The 15,542-nt window shown below is 34.9% G+C and overlaps 2 protein-coding genes across 4 annotated transcripts; one reads left to right on the top strand and one right to left on the bottom strand.

Moving 5' to 3' along the window:
* The first annotated feature begins 1,549 nt into the window (after positions 1-1,549).
* LOC143450922 (nuclear receptor-binding factor 2-like) lies at positions 1,550-8,069 on the top strand. Of its 3 annotated transcripts, none has more exons than XM_076951657.1 (7): positions 1,550-3,116; positions 3,569-3,694; positions 4,779-4,860; positions 4,955-5,112; positions 5,998-6,161; positions 6,480-6,562; positions 6,925-8,069. In XM_076951657.1, the coding sequence occupies exons 1-7, from the start codon at positions 3,084-3,086 to the stop codon at positions 7,263-7,265; spliced, it is 987 nt and encodes a 328-aa protein (XP_076807772.1). In that variant the 5' UTR covers positions 1,550-3,083; the 3' UTR covers positions 7,266-8,069. The 3 variants fall into 3 exon arrangements, with proteins under 3 accessions (XP_076807772.1, XP_076807771.1, XP_076807770.1); XM_076951656.1 differs by having other exon boundaries at positions 1,552-3,116; positions 4,958-5,112; positions 6,922-8,069; XM_076951655.1 differs by having other exon boundaries at positions 1,555-3,116; positions 6,922-8,069.
* Positions 8,070-8,667: 598 nt separating this feature from the next.
* LOC143450906 (uncharacterized protein C2orf81 homolog) lies at positions 8,668-15,209 on the bottom strand. Its single transcript, XM_076951654.1, has 10 exons — positions 14,826-15,209; positions 14,603-14,725; positions 14,336-14,456; positions 14,004-14,126; positions 13,824-13,924; positions 13,507-13,606; positions 12,630-12,772; positions 12,334-12,467; positions 12,041-12,141; positions 8,668-9,289 (listed from the first exon to the last, which is right to left on the bottom strand). The coding sequence occupies exons 1-10, from the start codon at positions 15,063-15,065 to the stop codon at positions 8,916-8,918; spliced, it is 1,560 nt and encodes a 519-aa protein (XP_076807769.1). The 5' UTR covers positions 15,066-15,209; the 3' UTR covers positions 8,668-8,915.
* Positions 15,210-15,542: the final 333 nt, after the last annotated feature.

The following is a 15,542-nucleotide window of genomic DNA, read 5'->3' as shown; positions in this document are numbered from 1 at the left end:
ACAAAGGATCATTCACAAAGTTTTTGTCAATAACAATATTATTACACAATAACAAAGAAACAAAAATTGAAGTTATGTTGCCAGATTGAATCAAAGCTTACTATCAGTTGACGGGCCAAAAATCGGTGCTCGCGGGCCTGCAGTTGGACCACGCTGCTCTATGTAATGACCTTGAGATGGATATGTGGACCAAAGAAGGCTAACAGCGTTCCCCAAAAATAGATATTCCAATGGCTGTTGATACTGGACGGAAATACGTGTTATTTGCCGTCTCAAACACAAGAAGAAGATGTTTTAAACGCCATCTGTAAGAAATAAGGGCTGACAGAGCCCCTCCGAACTCAATTCCTTGTGGCCACCCACAGGTGTTTTGCATCTTTATTTCTTTTTGTTCGTTGCATTTTCTTGTTTCAATTCCTAAAATAAATCGCATATGTAGTTGTTGAGGTGCAGTAGAGTTGTTTATTTTGTCTAAGACAGATGTTGATTGTTGAAAAGAAATTACAGAGCTCGTTATATCATGAATGTAGTTACTACCCAATACAAGCTACATAGCTACTTATTGTATTGTATTGTTTATATTTCGCCATTAACTTATTAATTAACATTTAGTGCTTATGTTTTATGGGAGTTCGAAACACTTGACTGATTTTTGCAAAACACATACAAGAGTCAGCAGAATATTAAACAGGGCTACAAACTTGTTGTGTAAGGTTTTTCAAAATTGTTCATTACAAAATGCCATCATTATTTCGGCTTGTTTAAATAAACAGCGTGATTATTTCACCGTAAGTAGATCACGAAGCAGATAGTTAAAGATAGAGTCTATCTATAGACGGTTAGGTTTAGAGAATGGGCTTGCAATAGTCGATTTAAGCTATTTAGGGTTTAATTGAAGTTAAATTTAAATTAGAAGGAGGATTTAGGAAGGAAGGTTTGGTTTAGGTTGCTGTGTTATAACTTATAACATTAAATTAAGATGACAAGAAACCCTAAAAAATAGCTTTGAGCATACGATTTTTTCCGATGAAATATTGACAGCTTAACATACAATGAGCAGGTTTTGGTTGTATTGCGTTAATCAAAGAGATTTAAACACAGATTTAAGTGTTTAAATCTTTTTGGATTGGTCAAATGGAAACCTGCCAAAACTACTATTTTCAACATTTTTGTGTTTTTCTGACGTCATGCAAAGCTTGTGGTGGCAACCACGAATGAACTTGCAAAAAGAAACGATCAGATGGAAGTACTGTATAAGGAAAAATCAGCAGTTAAAGATAAGGAGGCTTCGCGGGAGTGAGGTGAATAGGACTGCGGGTTACAAGAATACCGGTATGGATATGGATAATACGGCGTTATGCAGGAGTATTGGCGAGTAAATATATTTAAGAAACATAGATTTACAAATGAAGATAGGGCCTAATAGCGATAACAATGTTGAGTGAAATCAAATCACACAATAGATTTGTCTAAAACGAGTTCAAGCTTTGGTTTGGAAGTGCACAACCATAATGTCAAAGTGCACTGGTCACTATACAGTATACACTACTGGGTAGCCTATATTCAAATCCAAGTGACCAGGTGTAACGGCTGTGCTTTGTAAACTACGAAGAAATGTTTTCAGTACTTTTTTGGAAACGTCAGTGGATCATTAACAAGTTTATCTTAAGATATAAGGTCTTTAATGCAATCATCTCAATTGAGTATAACTACAGCTCCTTCTTCATTTGCAGGCTTGCGGTTTGCGCACTGCATTACAGTTGGATTTCAATTTCTTAAAGGCTGACCGTTTGGCGTAAAAAATCAGATGGGATATTATCAATGTTCCCTCTAAGCTTCGCGCGTGCGCAAATGTACACTGCTGACATGGTCTCCGCGCACAAGAAAAAAATCCAACCTGAATTGAAAATAAATTAAACGCATAATAATGGCCACAGTGCGCACGTCTGATGTTGCTCACAGTGGTCCAAGAGACTGCTCAGGGAGTTAGTGTGTTTGCTCAGAATCGTGAAAAATTAGTGGGAACATTGGATATTATGTATCTTTTTGTTAATTTCTAAATACGCCCGCTTCCATTCAATACATTCTATTCTACATACATTCAATACATTCAAAACATTCTATTTATTAATCTTGGTATGGGCTGTGTTGTTCAGGAGAGTTGAAAGTACTGGATTGTTTGTTAAGATTTAGACTTGCCGAAGAGGAAGATGTGTCATCAGGTGTTTCTTTATCAACGAAGAATTCCTTGAGTGTTAGTCGTCAGAAGAAAGTTTCCAAATCAACACAGAATCCTACTTCATTGACCTTTTTAGCTTGCCAGAAACTTAGACCCTTGAATAGAGCTGATAGTTCGGTCAAACTGAGGTTTAAAGTAGATAAATTAACAACTTTTTTTATGGCAGCGCTATTGGAGTTGATAGTCTTCATCTCATCAGGAGAGTCGTCTCTCAAAGCAGTCAGAGACTTTGTTTTTGAGAGTTTGTTTTTCTTTTTTAAGCGCCCTATATTTCTTTTCATAAAGTTTAGTAGCAGTTTCCCGAAAAGCTTGAGTTTCTGGGGTCAGTTAAATTGTTTATTCCGTAAGTTTCTTAACTGTTACCTTTTGTTTTGTATCACATGGTGCTGAGCAAATGGCTTCTTAGTTTAATATAAAGCTTTCGACAAAGGTTATCAGATTGTTTAGTGTGATGTGTAGATTGTAAAGGATTCTTGATTTTAAGTCCTTTCGAAATGACGTCAAGTTTCTTATGTTGAATTAAGAAGCAGATGTCCGATCGTATTTGGGCCAGCTTCTTTGAAGATTCCATTATTTGCCACTAATATAATTTTATAGGCATATACTTTTTCGTTTCTATCTCAAAAGAAATACAGTGTATCAGTTTACTGTTTGGATTTGTCACCAAAAAGTTAGTGACAAATCTGTCAGTACACTTGCAGTTTGTTATAAACTGCCCATGGTTTTAATTTTGGAAATAGATTGTACACCAAATTTTATTGCCATTGTTTGAACTACACTTACGACTTTTGAATGGCTTGCAGATTTGAAATGTATAACCAGTAAAACTGCTTATATTTTTGTCATGAATGAATTTCAGGAAATGCCTTTGAATAAGGTAAGGTTCTATACACAATTATCCGGCCTGGTATGGTTTACAGTCTACGGAACAGTTTTTTTCTGGAAGCTATACAAGCAAATGTTAACATTTAATGCTGTACTGAGTGTTAAACTCTTTGTGCAAACTTTTAAAATCTTGTTTTAAAATCAAATTAAACTGATTTTATATTTGTTTGTGCATTGTCAATCAATGTGCTTTGGACACATTGAAAAGACTCATGTTATATCCCATGTACTTTCTACTACGGTTCATTTAAAAGTTTAGTAAAGTTCACATTTTAGTTTTATAATCATGGTTTGAAGTCTTTAGTTTCCCATCCCCAGTCATCTGATTGGACTAGGCAGTGTTAATTTTCTCTTACATTCATACCAGCTATAAAAATTAGAAGTTTATCCATTGTAGTCATCAACATTTTTTATTTATTTCGTTAACTGTGCTGCTTTAATTAGGCACACTTGAATGAAAGAAAAGCACAAAAGTGTCTTGAAAGTGGCGACTGGGATGGAGCTTTGAAGTATTATCAACTTGCACGTGATTTTATATCAAAGGCAATGGAAACAACATCTTGTGTCAAAGTGATTGCACCATGATTGATAGAATTTTCTTAATCTTTTTAGTTTATATTAATTTCACTTGCTGAATTTGAACACTCTTCATAAACCCTTGCTTATTTATTTTGAAAAACACAGTGCATAATCATTTACTCACAACGAAGCTTAAGCTGAAGCTTATGATAAGTTGTTTTTAAAATGCGATAGTAAAATAAAACTCTTTAGGATACGCTACTAGTTTGCTGCACTTATGTTTTTAAGGGAGGCTAAGTACTAAAGCAATTTAACCTTAAATGAAAGAAAAATTGTCAGTATGTATATATAGTAGTATCTACAATAAGCAATAATTTTCAAAAACGTGTTGCAAATTTTCCACTTATTATGACGTTTCAATGTGAAATTAATATTAGTGCTGACTGCTGTTTGAATCGTGGACGTGTTGTAATGTGTAAGTTTTAGCTATTGCATTTGGATTGAATATGATCTCACATATAGATGATTAATTGCAGGCGATTTGTACGTTTAACATAGAACGGTCATACAGTAGGAGATAGCAGTTCGCATATGAGTGTTATTATTGAAACTTTTTCATCCTTATGGAAAATTTCATTACCTGTCGAGGCTATCAGCAATAGCGAAGATTGATCTCAGTGAGATGAAGCCTAACATCTAATTTTACCCGCTGTGTGTGGGTGTCTATCAGAACTTGCCCAAGGTTAGCTCGGTATCTGGAACTCGAGCAATGAGGAATCATCACTGAGTTTAAGTCATGTAAAAGGCTTTCCTAAGTCCAGGGATAAAGAAATTATGACATATTGTGGGAAGTTTATGTATCCCTTTCATAAATATGAATTTTACATTGTGACATCATAATTGTGTAGTGACTTACTGTGACTACCATCATTTTCGTCATAGTTTGCGACAATGTCTTGGTAATAGGTAATTAATAATTAAATATTATTAAAAATGTTTGCATAGTAGACTATTACAGAAATTGTTTTTGATTTGAAGTTAAATTCTTTTTGTGACTGCCCCTCGCCTTAAGAAAGTTTAATAATTGTGCAATCATTCTCATTCAACATTCTAATTTGATTTTACATGATTTTAGAGTCTACAGTGTCTGCAACTTCAATATGATTACTTTTTAAACCATTGTGGTCGTCAAGTAGAACTAAACAGAATAGAGCAAGGTAATAGGAATGATGGGATTGTATTGTAGTGTTTCTTGTATGTGTGAGTTTTACATATACAGTTCAACTTTGTTGTTATCTGCCTTTTTCACAGAAGTAATTGGTACGGCTTTAAACCAAAATATTGCAAAGGAAGAGTTCATTGAAGTACAACTCAATTCACAGACACTGACAGATCTGAAGGAAAAATCTAAGCCAGATCATAATTTTTCACATGAATTCACAGAAAGAGAACCAGATTCATTGTTGCAAGTAAGACTTGTACTGTAACAGGTATTAATATCATCCAGTCTGGCTATTTAAGAACACTCAGTGACAACTCACCAAAATTGTAATTTCACAAAAACATTAAGTTTTTTATAGGCTTTACTAATTTGCCTTGCTGCTCAATTTTAGCAGTGAACAAAAGCTTGTATTCTCTGTAGAAATAACTTTGCTAAAAGCTAGCTAGCTAGTAAACAGAGAATGAAATTTTTTAACTGGTGGAATAATATACAAATGCTTTCTAAGTGTTTTAATTTGTAAAGGCAAAATCACACTGTGATCATTAAAGACGTTTTAAATAATTTGAGGAAAGCTAAGTTGGTTTTTTTCTCCATCAGTGCCATGGAAGTAACTAAACTCAGGGTAGCTTGGAAATTCTGTCGGTGGATTTAGGTGGGCATAATAACAATGTTTGATATCATCCATGACATTGAAGATGCCATTTGTTTAAACGAATTTTTCATATTTAATACTGTACTTCTAGCAAAAGTTTCTGATTTGACATGGGAAGTGTTGAATTAGTTTTGCTTTGCCAAACTATTGTAATTAATACAACAAAGGGATAAATTTTTTTTGGAGTATGTACATAATCAACATGTGTCAGACAATCACTTTAGTTCCTGATCGGAGTATGAAATCCAAAAATTTAATGAAATTTTTAACATATTATCACACTGCATTTTTGTATTCTATTTTTCTATGTATTTTACTCCTTTTTATATTATTACACTTCATTCTTGTATTATGGCTGATTTAAAAATTTAATGCATTTATTGTTTCTTATCTTATTTTACTATTACCTTTATGATTAGGTGGGTATTTGCAGTTATCTGCATTAAGCTACATATTTTTTATCCCGTATACTCTTTACAGTTTTTGAATGGATCACCAAAAGAGGCTGTATATAATAAGCATCGCAAAAAATATCCCAAAGCAGATGTAGACAGGATTGAGGAATTAAAAGTTCAAAATGAACAGCTCAAAAGAATTGTTTTAGACATTCAAAAAGACAAGGAACGGCTTGAAAAAGAGAATCGGTATGTTGCCTAGGTTTCAGCTATCTTGAGTTGAGTTTTTCTGCATTTTTCGTCGTAATTTTAAAGGGTAAAATTACCATTAACATAAATTTCTACTACTAACAGATACCATTTTATTTGTATATAGTAAAATAAAAAAGCAAGATCAGTACATCTGATGAAGCAATCTTATATTTGCAAAAGCTTGTGTAGAGGCATTAAAAGTTAAAGTTAATCCTAGAGTGCCATCCTATAATTTTTTTACTATGTACTGATTATGCTGGGTTTATACGGTTCAGCCATCATCATCATTTTATTTCCGTAATTAATAAATTAAAGGTCATTACGTGATGACAATGAAGCATTGCTCTTTGAAGTGAAAGAATTAAATAACAAGTTGGATGCCAGCCAACTCATGCCTGGTGAGTTCAACTATTAATAACATTGATTGCAAATTAGTACAATGCAATGCAACTTGCAACAACAGCAATGTATGACAAAAATTCTATACAAGTACTGTGAAACACTAATTTTTAATCTTCCAAACTCTGATATAATTAAAATCTTTGTGACAGTTTGCTTACACTATTCTTGCATGTAACTATGACTTCATTAGGTAAAAAGGTTTATCTTTACACAAAATACAGTGATAGCTTGTTAACCTAATAGGTTCCAGGAAATACTTATAACGATATCAGTTTTATTTTAATTTGTTCTTTTAGCAAGTAACCTAGCCTTCACTATACAAAACTCCTTGATGCCCAATTTTTGTTTCATGTAGAAGCTGTTGAAAGCAATGAAGTCCCTCACTTTGTAGTTGAAGATTATCGTTACGTAGAACCATCCTCTATTTTACAAGAGCCATGTTATTTTGATTTTAATGAGCCATTAATCCAGCATCAGATCAGGAATGCAATGCTGGAAGATCCAAAACCTGTCTTGAAAGACGTAAAGAATGGAGATGCAAGTTGTACAATTGAGGCAAAGGATGTTAGCAACACGAAGGATGTAACAGACGCTTCATCTCATATGAATAGGAAAAAAACATCCACAAACTTAACATCTGTCCGATATGAAGAAATGGAAGAATCTTCAATTAATGTCGCCTCTCGTTCGGTGCAATAAGTTTATAGCATTGTTTTATCACTCACTTTTTTATCATTTTGCTATTTTTTCAAATTGGACCTGTGTTTTCTGTGTATATTTTTCTGTTGTTGTGTTTGTAATGAAATGTTTCTTAACTGCTGGGATCAGGTTAAGTTTGCTCCTGAATATTTAAGTATTCTAGCTCGTTTTAGGTTGAGTTCTTGGTAAAGCCATTTTCAAGCAAAGAACAGTAATTTGCACTTTTGAAATAGTATGTTTTGCATTTATTTTCAAGCATAGCAGATCATTGGACTTATAAACCATTTTATTAAATGGCCACTTTTATTTTATGCTACCGTTAAATATTTTTACATTAGCTTGGTGCACTATGTTGTGTAAGGGAAATACTGTGGCTTTATTTTACAGAAATTGAGAATTTTTCTTCGTTGCTATATTTAATTTGTCTTTACACCATGTGATATTTTTGTAACTCTACTTTTCTGGGATTTAGAGTCAAAAATATTTGCCCACCCTTGTATTAGAAATTGAAGTTTGAGGTTCAAAACGAATCCTTTTTCTCGATTTTAATGCTTTCATGGCATACAGAACAAGCGATGTATGCAAATAGCTAACCTACTATTCTTCAGAACCAATTGCATGTTTAATTGGTAACTTTAAAATTTATGGAAAGATGGCATTTCAACTAATATTTTTTTTAAATTACCTACTTGCCCTTCTTCTGCACATTAGATTGCCAAGGAATTATGTCTAATGTAGTACCATAATCTATTTGTATTACTTTACTCATTTACTGTACATCAAAAAAAATTCATCATTTTGGTATTTGTACTTTCCATTTAGCACAGGTGGGCAGTCAGTACTTTAAAAGTACCGTTGGTACCAAGTACCAGAACTTAGCAAAAAATGTACCGAAGGTTCTGGTTTTCGGTACTATTTCAAAAAGGTAGTTAGGTTCCTGTACTTTTTGTACAGCAGATCCTGTTGCAAGTGCATTTTTTCCACTATTAAGACCCAGCGAGGTTATTTTAAGTCAAAAAAGATGTGAACCCACTCCTTGCGAGGTTATTAGTTATTTGTAGATTAGAAAAGAACAAAAAGTGGTAAAATTGGCTTTAAGAAGTTTAGACAAACATACTTCGCAAAAATTTGAAGTAATCAATTTAAAAGTACCAAGACCGACTTCTATTTCTTGAAAAAGTGAATTTGGTAATTTTTCCATAAAGTACCACAGTACAGTCATTCGGTACTATAATACCGTGGTACTACCCACCTTTGCCATTACGGTTACACCTGTAGGGTAGCAGTCATTACAAAAGCTTAAAAGCGACGTTTTTTGTTGACTATGTTTTTATGTCAATTATACAAAATTATATTTTATGATTTTGAAGATAAAAAAATGGCATCCAACCTCACAATACAATAACAGTACATCTCGGTTTATTTATATAACTTATGGTTTACTTATTTTTTTATAAATGCGATGTCGTATGCAATTAATTTGCATTGTGCAAAAGTGTAAACAATAAATCAGGCAACGTAATAGTAATAAGTCATATATGCTATCTTCCAGGTTACACATATAAAAATAACAATAAAAGCTGATGTGTATGACTTATTCAATACAACACAACAGTATCGCCAAGAAATTTTCATTCGCTGGCAAACACTTTAATTTCCTGCTGTTTGAGAAGTCCCAATAGGTGGAAGGGGATGTTTTATAGCTAATGTCGAAACTGTATTTGAGGTCGTCACATTTTGTACAACATCTTGTGGGTCTATAGTAGGACGCAATGCTGCTGATTTCCTGCCAAGCAATCGGAGGACTGGCTGCTTGCATTCCTTTAAGTGGTAATCGGCAGGACCTATTCTCATTGCAGTCTTCTCATCTGGACCTTCTTTGACGTGATCTCCTTCTCTGATGATGACCCCGGGTGATGCATCGATCGTGTCAATAAGAGAGGGTGGTAACGGATCAATTCGGGCTTCTCGAGATTTTTTGATTTGACTTGCAGAAGGAATATTCCTTGGAGATGATTCTGGCCCTACAACAAGTAGTATGTTGGTATTACATGCGGGGGCGTCGTACTAAAAGCTATGTGTTTGTGTATTGATTTATCATTTGATGTTGACATAAAAAATTGGTGCTAATAGGCCAATAAATTGAAGCCAAATGTTAGAAACGACACAGTATAAATGATGACCTGCTGATAATTTGTAAACACACCTTGAAAATTTAACAGACTCTGTAAAGAAATTTAATAATCCAAAAATAGTAACCATCATCAGCATAATGGGTGGTCAGTCGGTATTTTGAAAGAGCCGTCGGTACTGGTAGTTGGCAAAAAATGTACCGATGGTACCGGTATTTGGTACTATTATAAAAAAGTAGTTCGATACTGGTACTTTTTGTGTAAAAGATGCTGCTGCAAATGCAATGTTTGCCGCAACTATGCCCCCGGTAAAGATTAGCCCAGGTCAAAACATATGTGATGTTAATCGCTTGCAATTTTACTTGACATTTTTAGATTAAAAAAGATCAACTAATGCCATAATTAGTATTAAGGATTAATTAACATGTATTTTTGAAAACATATATCTTAAAATTTTTAAATTATCACGTGAAAAGTACCGAGTACCGGGATCGACTAAAATTTCTTGAAAAAAGGAATTTGGTACAAAGATTCGGTACTTTTTTCCAAAAGTGCCGACGGTATCGGTACTGAAAAAGTAACGCGGTACAGTAATTCGGTACTGCCCACCTATATGAGTGGTATTATAAACACCTAACAGATGAATTAAAAAAATGAGAGTGTAACCCAGTGGTTAGAGTTTAGGACTCAGAGGTACATAAACTGTGGTCAGTGCTACTCTATTGTTATAATGCTTGTGGGCAATGCATAAGCGACCCTTGCTCATGTAAGGCATTCTGTGGTCATTCTGGCCCTTCAACAAGTAGCATGTTCGTATTACGTGTGGGCGCGTCCTACTAAATGCTATGTGTTTGTGTATTGAGAAGCTGTTTGTCGGACTACGTTGACAAAATGTCATAGTGTGATGCAATTCGTAATCAAAATGCAACGATGCAACAAACTCACCAACAACTCTGCTAAGCACAATCACAGAGGAAATGGCCTCCCCCCTGTTGACAAACTTCGCTTGCAGAATCTACAAACCGCATTTACGAGACACTATACTTCTCTCTATAGAGCACACCATGCGAGCGGGTGGATAACAAAGCCTTCCCAGACAAGCGTCGGACGACAAGGACGCCACCTACTAATCTTTTAAAGACGTCGCTCGCCAAGCAATCCTCACCATAACCTAACTAGGCCACATTCGCTATCAGCGACAAACATTCGGAAACGAGCAACACCTCAATCTATCGAAAAAAATTGATTCCTCTTGTTACTCTTAAATGCGTTCGTGATGATATATGTGTCTTTTTGTGATGCCTTACTTTTAACTTTTATATATAACCTAGTACCTTCACTACCACACTAAATATTAGTAATCTATTTACCCAAGCATGCTATTTTTGTGTGATGCCTAAAGTAATGTCACATGGGGTTCTACCGCGAGCATATTTTTTTCCTACGGAATTATCGTGCAGATCTGATGGTATTATAATGTTTTTTGTGTTCTATTTCCTGTGTTTATCAACAAGCGTTGTACTATATTTTGACCGTGTTTAGTATACACGACCCAGTTTTGACTACTTCCGAATTACGTCATTTGTACTACACTATCAGGGGTAAATGAACGCGATATTTATAGAGTCAGATTAGCAAACAATCAATCAAGCAATAATTCTCAACAGTTCTTAACAATACGCTCAGTTAGCAGAGAAGAAGTTCTACTAGGCGGTAGATCTGTCCTGCGTCATTTAAAAACTGAAGCATAATGTCATTGCCTGATGGCACGACATAGGGACAGATAGTCCCTCAATGAACAGGAAAACGAGTGTTTTAACGATAATTTGGCAAAAATCCATCTTGGTATGAGTAGTACACAGCTTGTCGGAAATCAGGTTGACGCGTTTGCAGTGTATGTGACACTTCCAGTCTTTCCGTTCCCACGTTAAACTCCTGGTTGGTTCGTGAAAGTTCAGTGATCCATTAATCAATTTAATTACAAATCATCATCACCATCGTCTTCCTCATCTCCTTCAGACTCTGAACTAGTCTGAGTTGTATCCATTGCTGTCAGTGACTTAAAGAGTGGTGACAGTGTGCTAACTGAGCGTCTACTGGTTGACAGAACTCATAACAGAGACGTTTTCGCATCAATGCCAAATGCTAAACTGTCAATTATTTGAATATTGACATATGTTGACTTTCGACGAACGAGTTACTGCTTTCAGAGTACAGAATAGAGCTGCGTTCGGTAGACTGTAAAATCACAGACTCTAATATCAGACTGACAATATCAGAACTAACGCGTTAAGCGCTGTAGTACAAATGACGTAATTCGGAAGTAGTCAAAACCGGGTCGTGTATACTAAACACGGTCAAACTATAGTACAACGCTTGTTGATAAACACACGAAATAGAACACAAATAACATTATAATATCATCAGATGTGCAAGAGAATTTCGTAGGAATAAGGGCTAATTATGACAATTAGCACAGTGAACAGTTCCAAAGCAAACCACAAAAAAAAACTTCAATTGTGGCTCAAGTGGTAAAGAATCATTGCTAAGGTTAGGTCGGGCAAAGACTTCAGTTAGTCCGAGGATACCTACTTCTAAGCCTTCGATGTTTTCTATTTTATATTTGCTAAACATACGGCATACCTGACGTCTGTTGATGGATAACTGTGTTTTTGGCAAAATATGAAGTAGTTGTTGCTGAAACTCCAGGTGGCATAGGTTTATGTGAATCCACCTCTGAGCTTCTGTAAAACGTTATTACTTTTATGTATAAATTATTACTGCGTAAAGAATTTAAATTGGAATTAATTACATGATTTCACTAATATTTTTGGCTATGTTGATAGGATTATGTAAACTTTAGATGCTGTTTGCTTTATTCATAGAAAAAAAAACATAACTATAAAACACCCTAAAATAATAATACAGAATGTTACCTTGTAATAATAGATGAATCATCTGATTTCCACTTTGATTTTGTAACCCTTCGAATTCGACCAGTTCTCATGGCAGCTAAGCGCTGTGCATTTGCCTCTGCTTCAGGATCTATTATGCTGTATTGAACACGAACCTGTAACAAGTGCAGTATCATACTCAATATTACAACATTTTTTGTCTTTTGTGAACAGACATCTGGCTTGATGTTTCATTTCACATTTCTTTACTGTCATTTCATAAATTTTCAAGGATTGAAATATTTCAGACTACTGTATTGCATCGATTACTGCATTACCCGATGCATCGGCAAAGTGTGAGCATTCAACTTCATTACACCAACAACATTTCCACGCTCATCAAATGTAACTTCTCTGTTTCCTGGCGGCCGACCTGCTTGTACCTTGAGAAGTGTCTTTTGTGATGGTGATAGGTGAGCATCTATCAAATAAAAAGCATTTTGTTCAGAGGTGCTTAAAAAGACAAATTACCCATAAAAGAGCGTTAAAGTGTTAAAGCACACCACACTTTAAAAACATCAATCTTCCGGTGAGGGCAAGTGCCAAAAAACACCTCAAGCCAAAGAAATGTTGTGAGTAAGTTGTACACCGCACAACAAATTTTTCAACAACATTTAGTAGTAAAGCAAATGCTGCCAAAAATGTATCACAAATTTGAAGTAAATGTTACAATGTGATATCAACATAAGCTACGGTTGGCAATTGTATCAACTATGGATGTAGGTGGATGTTACAGCTTGCATTTAAATTGCATATGACCTTGCTATTCTCGCATATAGGGGATTAGCTGCAGGAGTTGTTTATTTTCGACATAGAAAGATCAGATGTGACATGTACCTACAAAGGCAATGCTGGCAGGTAAAGGTATCATACTAGGACACCACCAACAGCCAATCCCAAGACTGAGGTCACTGACATATAGTTACTTAGCATCTGTCTTCAACCAGTAGATATCAACTGTAAGTAATATTAAGCCTAACGAATGCAAGATATTCCTGTTATGCACTTAAGTCTTAGGACAACAAAATTGTCCTTATTTCTGGTCAACTACATGAGATGTTTAATTTTGTCTCATTTTAGCGCTTGGTTTTCACTTTAAATTACTCTTAAGAATGCAATTTCAATAGATTTTAATGAATAAAGCGTCTACATTACCTGATTTATTTCTGCTCTCTGATTTATCAGATGTTGGCCGTGGTTTAGGAACAGTTTCAAAATCAGTAACTTGAGGTGGTGGAAGACGTCCTGTATGTTTCTGAAAAGATTTAAATATCAATTATTTCATTAGTTCTTAAAGTTAGAGGATGATAAACTTTTCGCGTTTATTAAATTTTAACCACCACTGAATAAAGTCAATAGTAAAGCGGGATTGAACAATTTTTTTATATCATAAACAAACTATGATTCTTATTTGTTTTTATGTATAATACAATTCCTTTAAATAATTCCTAAGGATAAATTTCGTTGCAAACCTTGTAAGAAGGTCTTTTCTTTTTAATTACTTTAACGCTGTCCAAATCTGGCTCCACTGTATTTTTTTCATCATTTTGTGGTTGTGGACTAACATAGGCCACTGCACAGAAAGGCGTAACATTTAAAACTAACTACCATAATTGCAAACCAATATCACACTACAATGACCAGCTACAAACCAGTTGGTTCCTTTTCGACAGTTTTTTCTGTGCTATCAGTGTGCTCATCCGATATTGTGGTTGCTGTAGGTTCTGTCCCTGACACAAGTGAGTCAGCAATGAAATTTGGATCATCACCTTGACCTGTAAAGATGAGAAAAAGTTGAACTTTAGGTCTGTATTTTTTACTTTCATAATGTGCAGCAGTTTGACTGACAAGCAGAGACAATGTAAACACACTTTTTAAATGGCTTACCTTAATAGTGGTAATCTTGGCGACTATTTAAAAGGCTGATTTGATTTCAAAACAAATATTGTTTGTATATCACCCTAATTAAATATAGGAATAACACCTTGTAAGTATGTTTGCTCTTCACTTATCATACTAACAGATGGGACCGATGATGACTGACGCCGAACTACCACTGGCACTGAGCCTTGAGCCCAGGAATCAATGACTCCAGCTTCAGGTTCCTTTTGCAAACAAGAAGGTCTGATTAAAAATCAGACTAAATAATATAGATTTGTTTAGCTTCTGATGCAATTATTGCACTCAATATGTTATAAAGTGCACGTAGCTAGGTTTAATAATCTACTGGATGCAGTTCCTGTAACCATACCGAGTCTTCTTTCCAGCCAGGATCATTGACAATATTAACTTCTCCGCTATCCCTGCTCAGAAAATGCCACTGGACTATTTGAAGCAATGCATCTTTTGCTTGATGCACAGTGAAGGGCAACATCTGCATCAGTACATTATCATTAGTACTGACATATAAGCAAAGAGAACTACAAAGGAACACATAGGTGTGTTCAAACTAAGTCAAAACTTTAAAGGCTCACTTGTTCCCATATGTATTTCTGATAGCATCCTTCTAATGCTTGGTCCACAATTTCCTCCACAAGTGAACAAACAAAACCTGTGTCTTCCTCATCTTGCATAAGCTGTGTCCAGTCTTCATAGCTTAATCGACCTGGCACAACATCATTTGTTACTGCTGGTGCAGTGACAGACTGCGAACCAGCACCACCACGACTAGCACCCTTCTCTGTGCGTGATCTTGATGCAGTTTGCCTGGACATCTGTTACCTTTTTCAGAAGCACTAAACAAGCAAACATGAGCAGTCTACTGTTGTCAATAAACTTCTGTTTCTATGCTGTTAAAAAAAATACAATGCTAATCCCTACATACCTGTTTTAGTAAAACTAATACACAGTTAGCTTTTACTTGAAGCACATTTTTTTATTTTTGGAAATTGCAATCTCTGTGCATAATTGGAAATTTGCAGTCTGGAGAAAATTCAAATTTGTATCATGAAAAAGATATAAAGTTGTCTCAAGAAAAATATACAGTTAACGTTCAGAGTGCCAAACTATAACCTGTTTTTTATTTTACTTTAAAATCTGGTTAACACGGTTCAGTCAACATCAACTTTGTGGAAAAAGATATAGCGATAGCTTTTAAGTACATTGATGTAATATATTGAACTATATACACACCAAGTAGTTTGCACAAAAAATATAAAAACAGATAAGAGCATCAAATATAAGATTAATTG

The sequence above is a fragment of the Clavelina lepadiformis genome, chromosome 1 (genome assembly GCF_947623445.1).
Source record: "Clavelina lepadiformis chromosome 1, kaClaLepa1.1, whole genome shotgun sequence".
In the NCBI taxonomy this organism is placed as follows: Eukaryota; Metazoa; Chordata; class Ascidiacea; order Aplousobranchia; family Clavelinidae; genus Clavelina; species Clavelina lepadiformis.
This window is presented reverse-complemented; position numbering and strand designations above follow the sequence as displayed.